Genomic DNA, 16,720 nt, shown 5'->3' on the forward strand with positions numbered 1-16,720 from the left:
GTGTGTGTGTGTGTGTGTGTGTGTGTGTGTGTGTGTGTGTGTGTGTGTGTGTGTGTGTGTGTGTGTGTGTGTGTGTGTGTGTGTGTGTGTGTGTGTGCGTGTGCGTGCGTGCGTGCTTGCCAGACAAAAATAGTAAATTACATCAGTTATTTGGCTCTAGAAATAATTGCAGGCTGGTGGGCCCTTATTGCGTATCATAATTTTCTAGATACTGCAAGGCCCCATTTGTCAATAATTTCACCCTGAAAACAAATGTCTGGAGAACATCTTACAAACGTCCTAACATGGTCCTCAATTATGTCCTTTTAACTTGCAGGGAACTAGACAAAGGTCCAACAGAGAACGTTCCCTTGGGACCATCACGTGATGTCCTGAAGACTAGTAAAATGAAAGTCCTGAGAACATGTAAAGATTTTCAAAAAAGCTATTGACATGGTCCTCAGTGATATCCTGGTAACTTACAGGGAACTAGGCAAAGGTCCCCCAAAGAACGTTTCTCAAGGACCATCAAACCATGTCCTGAAGAGTAGTAAAATGAAAGTCCTGAGAACGTCCTAAAAAGGTCCTAACATGGTGCTCAGCGACTGACATCCTGGTAACTTACAGGGAACTAGACAACAGTCCCCCAGAGAACGTTCTCCCCATACACTTAACCTAGCACCTCGCCCATGCTAAGCTTAAAGCCTACCTAACCCTCTACACATCGTTGTTTCCACATCAGCTACTGTAGGCTTGCTTCATGTAGTCTACGCATAGGCCTAGGTAACTTTGCAACATCACCAGCTACTATAGCCTATGGGTATGCCTATATAAAATCTCTGTGTTAGGCATGGCCGTTTAACTATGGGTTTCACCTCTATAATTGTATTTTCGCTAATGATATAGGCCTACATTTTAACCTGTGGACTAACATTGTTTTCATTCGAACAAATCTATTCAGAGATGCCAGACATCTCCAAACTGTGCATCTCTGTCTGATGCACACTGTTGCACCTGTAACTCTGAAACCGAGGTCACAAAATTAAAAGGACGTCATAGATTCAATACTATGCCCATTTATGCCCATTCTATGTGGACTGAATTAGGCGCCTTTATTCTCTCCTCCCTTCCCTGGCTAAATTCCTCTCCACTCTCTCACCGTGCGTCAGTCTCAGTTTCCAATGCTCCGCGCAGGGAGCGCAAGCCTACCTCCGTTTGCCGGTATTGCAGTGTTGCAGAGGGAATATTAATTGAACGGATTCATTTTCTTTGCCCCGTGGGTATCTTGCACATTCTGAGATAAATAGCCTACGTATCCTATGCCGGGAAATATAAGTTATATGTATTTGTAAATAATTGTCGGCGTAATGTGGTCCACTGAGGAACAGCAATAGCCTATGACTGAAATGTTTTTTCAGGACGCGGATCTTGGTGGAAACTAACTGCAAAATTCCTCAATGTTTTTATTGGCATCTTCGGCTCTGTGTGATATGTGTTTCATGTGTTTACGCGCAACAGTGAGGTAGACTTCTCTTCCATTCCGTTTTGGAAACGGATGCGAGGGATCCGGACCTGGGTGATTTATTTGGTGGTGCGGGGGCAGGGACCCGTGTCTGAGCGCTGCATGAGCAGCGAGTGGCAGGGCATGATGTGTCAATTTTTTCGTAAGTGGAAGTCCGTGCGGCGCGTTTGGATTATTTCTCCAGAGATGCTCCTGCTGCCTATGTTTTGGTTTTTATCTCAGGCTCGAGCGGCACCCTCTCTGACGGCTGAGCAGATGGACATGGGGGTGGTAAGAGCCTATAGTCTTTCGACACTTTTACAATGAATCTTTGAACCTAGGCTACTGCAGTGGACACACATCTTTATGGGTTAAATACGTAGCCTACGCAGTTTCTGGAATAATATAGCTGAACTTTTATCCACATAGGCCTACATGTAGGGCTGTTGAAATAAACTACCTCATAGTTGATCATCAGCATATCAACATGATGCCATCTCTGGTGTGTAATTGTAAGCTAACTCCTGCGCATTCAGTGAATATTGAGAAATCAAATAGGTTGCTTTATAGTCCATGGCATGGCAGTGATGGGGAAACGTCACATTTAGTTGTAACCTAGTTATTGGCTTCAATCATTTAGAAACAGAAGTAGGGCAGATAATACATAATTGGGAGTGAGTAGACTATCGTGCGTCCTGTAGTTTCTCCGGAGCGTTTGCCTAATATATACAAAATAAATGTTCTATGAAACCAGTCTCACTTTGCGTAAATATTTTAATGGTAGGCTTATGATAATTATTTGGGCATACTTCATGGGCTATTCTATGTGAGCGATTTCTCCCTTAATGTCTGTCAGTGGTCAATGTATAGGCTAGATGCCAAGCTCGTTTGAGAGAAAATAGCTCTGCATGGTTCTCTATAGCACTGTACACCTTGTAATAAATCTTAAAGTAAGGATAAATACAGGAATGACATATAAATCCATCCCTGTATTTATCCGTGTCCACTTGCACAATGTGATGTATCCTACAATTCCTGTATCATAATTATATGTAACCTGGTCTCAGAGCATTTTGTTTCATTCTGTATGTAATTTCGAGTATGATATGTACCTTTGTATGGGGTTTATTCATTTGTGTATGTCCATCATCCATTTCGTATCATATGTGAAGAATAACAATTCCTATGATATGGTACGAATTTGCAAAACATACAATATGTTCCTATTTGCAAAACATATGATATGTTACGAATTCCCATTTGTTGTGGCTAACGTTAGCTAGCTGGCTAAAGTTAGCTAGGTTAGGGTTAAGGTTGGGCATTAGGATAAAGGGGAAGGGTTAGCTAAAAGGGTTAAGGTTTTCCCAAACTTGTTCCTTGGGACCCCAAGGGGTACATGTTTTGGTTTTTGCCCTAACGCTACACAGCTGATTCAAATTATCAAAGCTTGATGATTAGTTGATTATTTTAATGAGCTGTATAGTGCTAGGGCAAAAACCAAATCGTGCACCGAGTTTGGGAAACCCTGGGTTAGGGGAAGCGTTAGCTAAAATGCTAAGTAGTTGCAAAGTCGCTAGAAAGTAGTAAGTTGTTGAAAAGTTGCTAAAATGCTAAAGTTGTCCTTGATGATATTCAAACATGCAACCTTTGGGTTGCTAGATGTTCGCATTCTACGCCCACACATCTGTCTTATGTAACTATACCAAGCGTAGCATATCATACTAATTTGAGTGTCCCGGATGTAGTTTTATATGTTACGTCTAGTCTATGAGACCCTGCTGTGTGGCCACATTTATGCACATGCCCTTACCTTTTATGAATGCTTTGAAGATTTAAAGACACAAATCAGAATCATGACTGTCAAATCGCCTTAGGGTGGAGAGGTGAGAGAAGAATTTGCTACCAAAATGTTAGCAGATTTCAAACACAGTATCGCCCAAGTGTGTAATCATGGAACCATAGGCTTTTGGGGCTCATGGAGAAGTGACCCCTGAAGACATGTCTTACTGTGTGAAATTGCATTTTACTGAGTGGTTCAATATTTCTGCTCGCCAGAGGAGCCACGGGTGATGGTGAAACGATGGCGAGGATGCTCATGCCTCTCAGGTAGTTGACAAAAAATCACCACTAAAATAATCCATTTATAGGTCATTTACACTAATAATCAAAGCATTGAATTAGTTGAGAGTTGAGAAATTCTCTAAATGGCCCTCATTTACCCATTAAAGAAGTTGCCCAAAGCTATTTGATTTAGACTGTATTATCAGAGTAAAATATATATTTTCTCATTCAGGCTTGTATTCAATAAGCACTATCCAAGCTTTATAATGATTGCCCATTCTATTGAGAGGATTATTATCATCCTCAAATTACTTTTGTACAGCATTACAGTAATCTGTCCTGCTCCTACCCTACCCTACCCTACCCACCCCACCCAAAACACCTCTCTCTCTCTCTCTCTCAATTCAATTCAAGGGCTTTATTGGCATGGGAAACGTGTTAACATTGCCAAAGCAAGTGAAATAGATAATAGACAAAAGTGAAATAAACAATAAAAACGAAAAGTAATCTCTTTCTCTCTCTCTCACTCTCTCTACCTCATGTAAACTCACAACACACTATATGTAGCTGTTCCTCCCTAGTTTTCAAAGTTCATTCTCTAATATGGAGACTGTAGGGGCAGAATATGATATTTTCTCAGTGATAGCCCATAAACAAGGGTCACACAAAGGTTTTTTTCTTGTGCTGACTTCCACATGACCCTCTTGGAGCCCAGTGAGCAGTGTAGGTGCTGTAAGATCGCACATTTAGCAAAGCTGCTCCATGTCTCTGTGTAGCTGACACATTAAACACAGTGGAAACTCTAATTGCTCAGGTGTTACTGTGTGGACCAGGGCCTGCTGGCACCATTGCTGGGATGTGTCAGTGCAGAAGTTGACCAGCTCAGCGGGTAATAGGTTGGCAAATGACTGAACCTTATCAGTGTGGCACAGCAAGGAAGCAGAGGGCTTAGCGAGGGGATCAATCTGCACAACCAGTCCATCCACAACACATGCTTTACAGCAGAGATGTGATCATGTGATTACACAGACGATTTAACGTACAATAAGTAGAAGTTCCCACTACAGGAGGATGTTGGTCAATACCCTGACAGACAGTTTGAAAGACTTCTGTCCCCTGGATTGCCACCCCATCTCGCCTCCTTCTGCGGCCGGCTGGGTTTAAAGTAAGGTTTGCATGGGGCAGGTGGGTGTGTTGCTCACTGAGAGGCCATTTCCCCTGCTCAGCAGAACCATGTCTGAGACTACAATGCACCAGGGCTTGGGGTGAGCCCCCCTTCAGACAGCCCACCAGAGACACACCAGACACTGTCTCAATGTCGGGATTATTGTAATTGTACGTCACATGCACAGTCCAATATGCAATTTCACAACATACGTCAAATGGACACATAAAAGGTCTAATCTAATATATGCTTTCTGCCCATCATATCATTTTTCCAATGTGGTTTTCAGTCTGCTGGTACTGAGAGCCCTAGCTCCCCAGGGGACAACTCTCACAGCTCTCAGACTTCTCTTTAGATGTCATATAGGCCAGTTGAGGAAGCACTGAATTTCTAATCAGCCAGCAAATCACTATTGTATAGGACATGTATTCACAATGAATTGCAGTAGAGAGAAAACAACCTCTTTTGCAAAACTGGAGTTGTTATCACACCCTAAATTTAGTCACAGCTCTTATGAGAAACAGTGTGAAATGGTTCTGGCTGAAATGAGTGAAATGTGTGAAGATATGAAGTGATACTGTTTGACTCTTTCATCCTGTTTGGAGATAGGCAGGATGGTAACGACCATACCTCGCCAGCCTGTCTCTGTCCTAAAGTGGAAAATCTAATTTTGCTGAAATTTCTTTACTATGACAGCACCATCTGGTCCCATCTTCAATGGAGTGGAGAGGATAGGAGGATACCACTCCCAGAAATATCTCACACAGCCCCGCCAGGCACACCAGCACAGCCACCCTCATGAGAACACTCCCCCCTTGAGCACCACACAGTCCAGCCGTGTCACTTTCTCTCAGCTCACTCTGTCCCACCTATAGTGCTTCTCCTCTGGAACTCTATAGATAGGATGCATTCCTTCACCAACACCTGGCTGTTCCAATTACCCAGAGATGCGTCGTCAAGAGAGGGATGAAAAATAGGGATTGATTGACGGGTAAAGGAAAATGGGTAGGAGTTAGTGTGGCTCTGAAAGGAGCAATCAAACAGAGGCACAACAAAGTGCACACCAAACAAAAAAAGCTGTCTCACCACTTAGACAAGGGGCCCACATGAAATCAAAATTGTCTCTGCATCTGGGAAGGAACTGTCTCTCTGGACTAATGCTTTGGGGAGAGATTTGCACCTGTGGAGAGGAGAGAGAAGTTTTTATTTAATTGTCCTCGTCAGCTGTAGTCGTGACCAACATCAAATCAAATCAAACTTTATTTGCCACAAGCGCCGATTACAACAAGTGTCAACTTTACCGTGAAATGCTTACTTACAAGCCCTTAACCAACAGTGCAGTTCAAGGAGAAGAAAGTATTTACCAAGTAGACTAAAATAAAAAAGTAATAATAAAAAGAAACAAAATAACAATAACGAGGCTATATACAGGGGCTACCGGTACCAAGTCAGTGTGCAGGGGTACAGGCTAGTTGATGTAATCTGTACATGTAGGTGGGGGCCAAGTGACTATGCATAGGTAACAAACAAACAGCGAGTAGCAGCAGTGTACAAGGGGGGGGGGGTGTTGATGTAAATTGTCCAGAGGCGATTTTTATGAATTGTTCAGCTGTCTAATGGCTTGAGGGTAGAAGCTGTTGAGGAGCCTTTTGGTCTTAGACTTGATTCTCCAGTACCGCTTGCCGTGCTGTATCAGAGAAAAAAGTCATTAATTAACTTGGGTGACTGGAGTCTCTGACAATTTTATGGGCTTTCCTCTGCCACCGCCTATTATATAGGTCCTGGATGGCAGGAAGCTTGGCCCCAGTGATGTACTGGGCCGTTCGCACTACCCTCTGTAGCGCTTTGCGGTCAGATGCCAAGCAGTTGTCATACCAGGTGGTGATGCAACCGGTCAGGATGCTCTCGATGGTGCAGCTGTAGAACCTTTTGAGGATCTGGGTGCCCATGCCAAATCTTTTCAGGCTCCTGAGGGGGAAACGTTTTTGTCGTGCCCTCTTCACGACTGTCTTGGTATGTTTGGACCATGATAGTTCGTTGGTGATGTGGACACCAAGGAACTTGAAACTCTCAACCCACTCTGCTACATCCCCATTGATGTTAATGGGGGCATGTTTGGCCCAACTTTTCCTGTAGTCCACGTACAGCACCTTTGTCTTGCTCACATTGAGGGAGAGGTTGTTGTCCTGGCACTACACTACCAGTTCTCCGACTGTATACACAACATGTAATTGATGGGATTGGAACCAGGTGTGATGGAAGACGAGACAAAACCAATGGAAAATGAAAAATGGATCAGCGATGGCTAGAAGGTCGGTGACATCGAACACCGCCCGAACAAGGAGAGGGAACAACTTCGGCAGAAGTCGTGACATTAACACTATTAACGTTTCCCTTTACTGTGGGAATTGTGATCGAATCAACGCAAAATTAGCCACTTTTAATGCAACATACCGAAACAAAACAAACAACGCGAGAGATTTTGTTGTATGCAGAACGCATCAGAGTAGGATTCTGTCGTCCGTGTCAATGCAATAGAATACTACTCCGATGCGTTCAGCCCATACTCTACAGACCAGTGCGGCATAACCAATCAGAGCTGCAGTAGGCCTACAGTATTTGGAAATAGACCATTGCCCAGTGGTGGGAAAATAACCCAATTGTCAAACTTGAGTAAAAGTAAAGATACCTTAATAGAAAATGACTCAAGCAAAAGTGAAAGTATCAAAAGTAAAAGTTTGAATAATAAAAAATTCCTTATATTAAGAAAACCAGATGGCACAATTTTTTTAATTACGGATAGCCAGGGGCACACTCCAACAATCAGACATCATTTTCAAACAAAGCATTTGTGTTTAGTGAGTCTGCCAGATCAGGGGCAGTGGGGATGACACTTTGGTCAGGGAAAATGTATGGAGTAAACATTATTTTCATTAGGAATGTAGTGAAGTAAAAGTTAAAGTTAAAAAAAATATATAAATAGTAAAGTAAAGTACAGACACCCCCAAAAAATACTTAAGTAGTACTTTAAAGTATTTTTACTTAAGTACTTTACACCACTGCCATTGTCATATATACATCTGTGCCATTCACAGTGCCATCTGGGCAAGAGAGTTCATGAGTAGATGCACTTGTTTTGAGATAAAAGCAAGAACTGTGCACATTTTATTCATATCCTTTACTAGTTAGTGAGTTATTAGACCAGTTATAAATAATTTGTAGTCAGCAATGGGGGAGTGATTGCTTCCTACAAGAGCACAAACATGTACCTTTGTAGACATCTTTGAAAAGTGAGTCGGGTAAAGAGCTTTTTTTCATCTTAAATGGGCAGTGTTGTATTTTGAGACAGGCTTGAATAACCTGTTTCAAATATTTTTTATTAAACACACACAAGAATGGTGTATAGGTATACAAGACAGGTATACAATTCTTATCTAAACATAAAAGAGCATTCAGGAACAACAAGACCCAGAGTTCTGGGTGCAAAACAAATAATACAAAACACGACATACAAAACAAGGACACGTAGAAAGAAAGAGGGAAGATGTCACCCCCCCCCCCACCCCCCAACTGCTCGGGTGGCAGGGCCAGCACATGCTGCCCAAAGGTAGATTAAAATATTACAATTGATAGTGCGTTAATAAGTACAAATTCACAGCGCCGACTCGTCCAAGTAGGAGAGGAAAGGCTGCCAGATTTGATCAAATGTTGATAATTTATTGTTCAGAATATATCTAATTCTTTCTAAGTGTACAGTGTTTGCCAATTCCCTGAGCCATAATTTGGTAGAGGGCGCTTCCCTCCTTTTCCAAAACAACAAGATAGTTTTTTTTGCCGAAATGAGACCGTACGAGATTAGTTGTTTTTGGGGGTTGGTTAATCCGTTTAGGGACTCAGATACTCCCAGGATTATCAGAAGCGGGTCTGGATCTATTGAAGTCTCCAAAACTTCAGAGAGGATCCCAAAAATTCCACACCAATAGCCATGCAAGCTAGAGCATAGGGCAAAGCAGTGGAGTAGTGTACCCTGCGCAGCCTGACATTTATCACATGTAGGGGATGTATCAGGAAATATCCTATGCAGTTTAGTTTTGGAATAGTGTAATCTGTGTAATACCTTGAATTGTATGAGACGATGTCTGGAATTAATGGAGCATGTGTGGATATACTCCAAGCTCTCTTCCCAGTCTGCCACCAAGATGTCAGTCCCTAGTTCGTCCTCCAATTTTGCCTTGATGGCATCTGTAGAAGATGTGCTAACAGATTGAAAAGCATCATCAGTTTATCTGAGGTGGGGCATATTTTTATGCATCCGTCAAACATGGAAGGTATAGCATTCCCAAATGTTGGGAGGTGTTTTCTAACATAGTCTCTAATTTGTAGCTATCTGAAAAAAATACTTCTGGGTAGATTATAAGTTTCCCTCAGCAACTCAAAGGAAGCAAAGGTCCCTTCTATATATAAATCCCATATGGTACTTATCTCCAGCTCTCCCCATCGCTCAAAGGTGTTATCAAGGTTAGAGGGGCAAAGGAGGGATTCCTGGCGACAGGGAGCATGAATGACATTGGTCTAAGCTCAAAGTGGACTTTAATTTGCTTCCAGATTCGGACTGTGCTATGTATAATAGGATTGTTACAATAAAGTGACATCTCCAGATTGACAGGTGACAAAATCACAGCGCCAATAGAGAAGGGGTGACACTCCTCACGCTCCATACTAAGCCAGCTGGATGCCGGAAGTGCGTCATCCAGCAGAAACGTAACAACGCGGAGGTTAGCGGCCCAGTAATAAAATATACAATTTGGGAGAGACTATCCTCCTTCCATCTTGGATTTACAGAGGTGTTTTTTACCCATCCTGTGTGTTTTATAATCCCAGATGAAAGGATTGATAATTGAGTCCAGTTGTTTATGAAAGGATTTAGGTATGAATACTGGGATGTTCTGATATAGGTAGAGCAGTTGTGGGAGGAAGACCATTTTTAATGGCATTAATTCTTCCGAGCAGAGAAATTGGGAGAGTTCTCCAAAATAGTATGTTTGCCTTGAGTTTTTGTATCAGAGAGGGGAAATTCTCTTTAAAAGCAAGGAGTATTGTTTGGTAACTACAATTCCTAGGTAGGTACATTTTTCTGAAGATGGGAGATGTTCTTGCCAGGAGGTGTTTTGCGACGGTATGGGCATTAATTCACTCTTGTTCCAATTTATTCTGTATCCCGAAGAAGGTACCAAACAAATTGATCACATCAAGAATAGCTGGGATACTAGCCTGGGGTTATGTTACATAGAGGAGGATGTCATCTGCGTATAGGGAAATCTTATTTAGAGTATCTTTAGTATTATAGCCGTGTATTGCTGCATGAGATCTAATCGTCTGAGTGAGCGGTTCGATAATTAGGGCGAAGAGCATAGGCGACAGCGCACAACCCTGCCTTGTCCCCCTGTTAAGGTTCAATCGGGGCGACAATGATTGGTTAGTGAGTATTCTGGCACAGAGGTTCCTATATAAAAGCTGGATCCAATTTATGAACCCTTCTCCAATATTAAATTTCTGTAGGACCTTGAATAGATAGGGCCACTCAACTTGGTCAAAGGCCTTTTCGGCGTTAAGAGATATGACGGCAAGGTCCACGTTGGGTAACCTCTGAGAATACATAATATTGAAGAGGCGCCTGAGAATGAAGAATGAGTTTCTGTTAGGGATAAAGCCGGTCTGATCCGAATGGACCAATTTGCCAATTAAAGTGCTAAGCCTGTTAGCCAGAGTTTTTGCTTAAATCTTTTGGTCTGTATTAAGGAGAGATATTGGTCTGTATGACCCTACCTCTTCTGGATCTTTACCCTTCTTATGTATAACTGTAATGAACGCTTCGTCCAAAGTAGAAGGGAGAGCTCCATCCTCATTGGCCTGAACCAACATTTTGTGCAGATAGTGAGAGAGCATGTTGCTGAATGTTTTATAGAATTCACCAGGGTATCCATCTGGGCCCGGGGTCTTGCCACTCTTTAGAGATTTAATTGTTTCTCGAATTTCATCAAGACATATTTCCTTATTCAGGAAGTTAGAATCTTCCTGGTTCAGGGCAGGAAGATTACAGTCCTCCAAAAATGTTTGCATAATTAAGGGGTTAGGATCCACTTTAGATGTATATAGAGTCTCATAAAACTGCCGGAATCTGTCATTGATGTCTTTGGGGGAAGAGAGTAATTCCCCAGATGCAGATTTAACTTTGTGAATCATTCGGTCACTCACATTTTTTCGAAGTTGTCTGGCGAGTAATTTGTGTGGTTTGTTCACCAAACTCAAAATATTTTTGATTGGTATAGAGAAAATATTTAGTAATTTTAGCTGAGAGAATCTGATTATATTCAAATTTTAAAGAGGTAATTTTTTTATGTTTCTCCATAGATGGGTGGCTAGCATTCTCCCTATCCAGTAAGTGAATTTGTCCCTCCAGTTCTTCCAGTTTTCCTCTGTTTTGCCTACTCCTGGCAGCCTGAAAGGAGATGATACAGCCTCTCAGATAAGCCTTCAGTGTTTCCCACAATAATGCTGGGGAAGTCTCTGTGTTGTCGTTGGTATCAAAGAAAAATGTAATTTGGTCTTTAAGATATTCACAGAACATTGGTTCTGTGAGAAGCTGAGGATTCAACCTCCAGACCCTCTCGATTGCTACAATGTCACCCAATCTCAGGGAGAAGGTGAGTGGACTGGGGTCCGAGATTATAATATCACGATACCTCACATTACAGGTATAGGGGAGTAGTCTAGCATCCAACAAAAAGTAGTCAATTCGAGTGTAAATATTGTGAACATGAGAGTAAAAAGGAGTATTCCCTACCCGTAGGGTTAGCGATCCTCCATATATCAAATAAGTTCTCATTTTTATGTAGGTATTCAAGAATTCGCTTGAATAGGAGGTAGGGGTTCGCCGGGTAGAGGATCTATCCAAATATTGGTCTAGCACACAGTTAAGGTCCCCTCCAATGACCAGGTTAGTATGGGAGATATCTGGAATCAGGGCAAGGACTCTTTTGAAAAAAGAGGGGTTATCAATGTTTGGCCCATAGATATTTAGTAGAGTTACTGAGGTAGAGTGGATTTCTCCTATTACGATCACATACCGACCCTCTTTATCCACAATAGTGGTTTTATGTAGAAAGGGAATTCCTTTCCGTACCAGAATCGCTGTGCCTCTCGTTTTGGCAGAGAAGTTAGAGTGATACACTTGCCCCACCCACCTACACTTAAGTCTGCTATGAGAGTTATTCTTCAGATGGGTTTCTTGCAAAAATATAATATCAGACGAGAGTGCTTTCAAGTGGGCTAGGACCTTGCCTCTCTTAATTGGTTCGTTTAAACCCTTGATATTCCAGGAAGTAAGGGATATTCCAGGAAGTCTCTGTAAGCCCCGCCCTCCTCTCGTTTGTAGTTCCTATGGTGGCCTGCATACCATGTAACTTGATAAAAAGGTAAGAAAGCGCACCAAACCATTGCGATCAGCATATGTAGCACCTACACCCGAGCAGTATCCAACCCACCCCTCCCCCCCTGCAAGCACCTTTACTTCCCACCCTGTTCCCCTCATTTCCCCAACACTTACCCCCCCCCCCCCCCCCCCATCAACCCACATTTAACAGGCATGCACAAACAGGGAAAAAAAGGAAAAATAAAAATAATAAACACATTGTCTGGCCGATGCCAAAAAAGCACGGTGCGACCTCGAACAAGAGGTAAAACAAACCAAAAATCCCAACTATACGTTCACCTCTCACTATCCTAGAACTTCTACTAACATATGAACTGAGGAGGCTCCCGCGAATAAAGTGTTCAGTTAGTATCTAATAAACCTAAACAGAATAAGTTGCAACTTAAACATATTGCGCATTTAAGCGTCATTCTGGGTCCATCCCAGAGATAAGCAAGATATAGCCTCAAGATTATATTGCTAAGCACTGCCGGTCAAAAAATAAACCATCCGCAACCGACATAGTCAGCCGTACCTTTACATACTGTGGGTCAGGAGATCGGAACAAGGATTTGCTCAATTAAATGTTCCCCCAATTTAAAAAAAACAAATGTAATAAAAAATATATATATATATACATACACATATACATACATACATACACACATATATATATATACACATACACATATACATACATACACACATATATATATATATACACATACACATATACATACATACACACATATATATATATATATACACATACACATATACATACATACACACATATATATATATATATATACACATACACACGTACACATACATACATATACACATACATACACATACATACACACACAAATTGTGACAACAGATGATTACTGGGCGAGGACGTTGGCCCGGTCCAGGCACTGGGACAAGGGAGTGATATGCACGGTCCAGCTGGGGATCCGAATCCAAAACATCCGATCCCATTGCATCATTCAATAGCTTGGCGAAGAAGTCGGTGGGGCGAGAGCCCACCTCTACCCCCTCTGCCAGACCAACAACGCGAAGGTTATTACGTCTGGATCGGCCCTCCAGGTCCACCACTTTCACAGAAAGCCTCTGCACACTATCCTGCAATGACGTGCATAGCTTCTCTAACTCCTCGATCCTACCAGCGTTGAATTCAGAAGCTTTCTCAAGGTCCACAATACTCTGGGATGCGAAGCAACCGTTCGAATGATGCTCTCGATTTTGGTGTCCAGTTCAGCAATAGTGGCCTTAAGATCCTCAGCTATAGCAACACGTAGCTCCCCCAAAGCCCGGGTAAGTTCTGTAAGTGTCACGTTGTTGCATGTGCCTCCTGCCATGTCTGTCTCGTTGTTTAGTGGGGAGCAGGCCTCCGCTGTGGATTTATTGTCCTTTGGTCGCTTATTACTCGGCATTTTCATATAAAAAGTTACAATCTTGTATTAGAAAGAAACGTTTGTTGTAAAAAGTGCCATAAAGTAGGTTAGATTAGATTATTTCGCAAAAATGTTGCAGGAGCCTCTCACACACAGCCATTCACTCCAACATGCTAGCTCTGCCCCCCGGCTTGAATAAGCTAAGTAGCAATAGGCAGAGGGTAGCATAATTTGTCTGATTCTCTGTAATAATGGTATGGGAATAATAATGCATTTTATTTTGTAAAGTGGTTTCTTGCATCAAACAACACAACATTTTCAGTCACCTACTTGTCTGAAGGACAAGTGGATAAACAGGTTAATGTCAAGCCCTGCATGTTTTTTCAGAAGTCTCATGGAATGTAGGCCTACATTGAACACCACACATTGGCTGCTACTGAAGGCTGAATTATAGAACAGCTATTTCCATGTTGAAATGTTATGGGATGCATTTTCTCCATCGTTTTTGATGGTAGGTCCCTCTGGTAGGCCTACATTATGATCAAATAGCCACAATAGCCTACTTGGCCACTGTTAAAACTGTAACTTAAGCAGGTACAGCCTCCACGTTCACAGTAAACTCATGCCAGAAGTTGCAAAGGAATTTTCACAAGTTTGCGCTCAGGAAAGCTGAGATTTGCTGTGTCGATCAGATTTTGAGGGAACATTGGTCTTGACTAAAGTGTGTTGAGTTATGTGACTAGGTCAAAATTGTGTGGCATTTTAATAATAATAGTCTGGTCTGCCTTTTCTTTCTCACAATCCTCTGGTTCCAATGCAGTCCACTTTTAGCACCTCTGTCCTACTTTCAGGAGGCACTGTGGACGCCTGTGACCTCACATCCATTGCACGGTAACGTGGGGGCTCAGATTTGGGGCAAGGAGATTATTTCAGGAACAATGTCTAGGGGGAGGAGGCCACAGTGCAAGAGAGAATATTACGGTACGGAGAAAGAGGGAGAGAAAGAGAGAGAGGCACTCAGATGTGTGATATAGTATAGCCATACCCACTCAGAAAGAAAGTGAGATCTAAGACAGCCCTCCAATCCCTCCATATCCAACCTGTCATCCTTTCCTTGTTCAAGTGCATTACAGTGCCGACTGTAGGTTCTTGAGGAGATTGTCAGATTTGCTGAAGGTTTTCGGACAGCATCAAAGGCCCTATCTGTGAGGTTTTGCAGATCCTGACACCGCATTGGCAGGAATCCCAGCTCTGCCTTCTGGGATTCCTGCTTGGCAGCTGTGCTGACCTCATCCTGACCCTGTCAATCAACATGAAGACAGACATATCCAGACCCTTGGTAGATCAAACACTCATACTTTGCAGTATAAGATAACAAAATCAAGAAGTTTGTTCTTGTGAAGCGACCATACGCCGAACACCCACATAAGCATACATACATTTACACACACCAAATTAGATTACCTCATAATATTCCGAGCAACATTGACTATGATCAGAGAAACAATACTTCACTGGCCAGAAAGCTGTACTTGCAATCTCTAGATGTATTGCAAGCCATTGTAATCTTGAATGCATCAACAAAAATGTTCAAGGAAATTCCAAATTCCAGAAAGGATGGCAGACAGTAGTAATGGATCACATTGTGTGGGTGATGGAACGGGAATTACTTTTCTCTGCAACAGAGCTGCACGCAATCTCCCTTTTCTCCATTCGCTCACAAGGATTTTTTAAACTGAGGTTTACGAACAAAGCTGCTCCACTCCAAGGCAACCATATTGAAAACCCAAAATCACCTCCATATGCTCCCCTGTCTTATGTTATCCAAAGGGGTCCCCCTCTCCTTGTCCAATCTCAGATCAAAGGAATAGTCACCATCACCATCCAAAGGACTACGGAGCTCTTGTAATTACTGTGGTTTCTGGTGTTGCGCTGGCTTGCCTGTCGCAGCTCAAAATAACCCAGAGGCCAGCCAGCCATTCTGGCAATGCACAACCTTAAAGCACTATCAAGGAAACGCCAAAGCAACAACATAGGTCCTCTTAGATTGCTTGCAGAAATTAGCAGAAAGAAACTGTGTGTATTTGGAGTATATGCACATGTCTGCATGTGATCGGGTGTGTATATGTGTGGTATGCATGCATAATGCTTTCATGTGAAGTCAAAACAGTCAGTAAAGCAGTCACTTCCCACTCTGAGGAAGCAGGCCAAATGAATGTAAAAGCCAACCAGTTGTGGATGTGGTTGACAGCCCCCTTTGGCTTTTAATAAGTTTGTTCATTTTCCATGTTGTTCTGAGCCACGCAGCAGGTTATCCTGCCGTTTGGCTCTCATTAGCATTTGTCAGTTATTAACAAGATGAAGGAGAGCAGAGGAGATAAAAAATGGAAGGGAAAAAGCTTCTTCAGATGCAAGGAACGTCAGAGAAATCATTTTGGTGAGTGGAGGCGTTTGATGTGCAGCGTAGGATCAGCTTCAAGTCTGCCGTGTAATGTTCTCATGACGAGACCCCATTCCTCTGCTGGTCCTTACGGAAGAAGGAAGGAAGGACCAGGCTGGGTTAGCTAGCAGCTTGTTTTCAGAGGTCTGCTAGTGCTAATGGAATTATGTTTAATTTACAAACGCGAGAGGCTGATGGGATCAGGGAATGGAATTGTATTGAGTTATTAGGTGAGAGTAATCAGTCTGTGATGAAAATCATCTTAACCACACATACAGTATTGGAGAGTAATTGTTACATTCAAGGTTGCATCTATAGGTCCTCATTAGTGCAACAATCAGTTATTGACAGGATTTTCTCTCAGCAGAGCCCATGGGAGACAAAGAGAGGTGAGAGTCTATTCTCTGTATGAATGTCTTAATGAAAATGTAATGAATTAAAGTGCTGTGTAAAAGAAGTTCAGAAGAAAATAAGTTACTCCTTGATTGACACTGCTTCTCTAGATTTCTCACAGCCCAAAACACAAAGTGCGAAACCACCACGTCACAAACCTGTATCAGTCTATGAGAAATATTCTAGGGGGAGAAGGCAGGCAGGATCCCTGTGTGGACTGGGTTGGCTCAGTAGGGAGCCAACTAAAGGTAATGCCCCTCGCTGTGTCCTTGATATGGACTCCTCACCTCACTGGCTTCAGTCAAAATGG

At 42.4% G+C, this 16,720-nt stretch overlaps 1 protein-coding gene across 1 annotated transcript in view; it reads left to right on the forward strand.

Moving 5' to 3' along the window:
• The first annotated feature begins 974 nt into the window (after positions 1-974).
• Positions 975-16,720, forward strand: part of LOC109868558 (matrix metalloproteinase-17-like) — a 103,659-nt gene continuing 87,913 nt past the window's right edge. Inside the window, exon 1 of the mRNA XM_020458196.2 lies at positions 975-1,771. Within this exon, the coding sequence (XP_020313785.1) occupies positions 1,535-1,771 (237 nt within the window). The 5' untranslated portion in view covers positions 975-1,534. The remainder of the gene's footprint in view (positions 1,772-16,720) is intronic.

The sequence above is a fragment of the Oncorhynchus kisutch genome, linkage group LG23 (assembly GCF_002021735.2).
Source record: "Oncorhynchus kisutch isolate 150728-3 linkage group LG23, Okis_V2, whole genome shotgun sequence".
Lineage (NCBI taxonomy): Eukaryota > Metazoa > Chordata > Actinopteri > Salmoniformes > Salmonidae > Oncorhynchus > Oncorhynchus kisutch.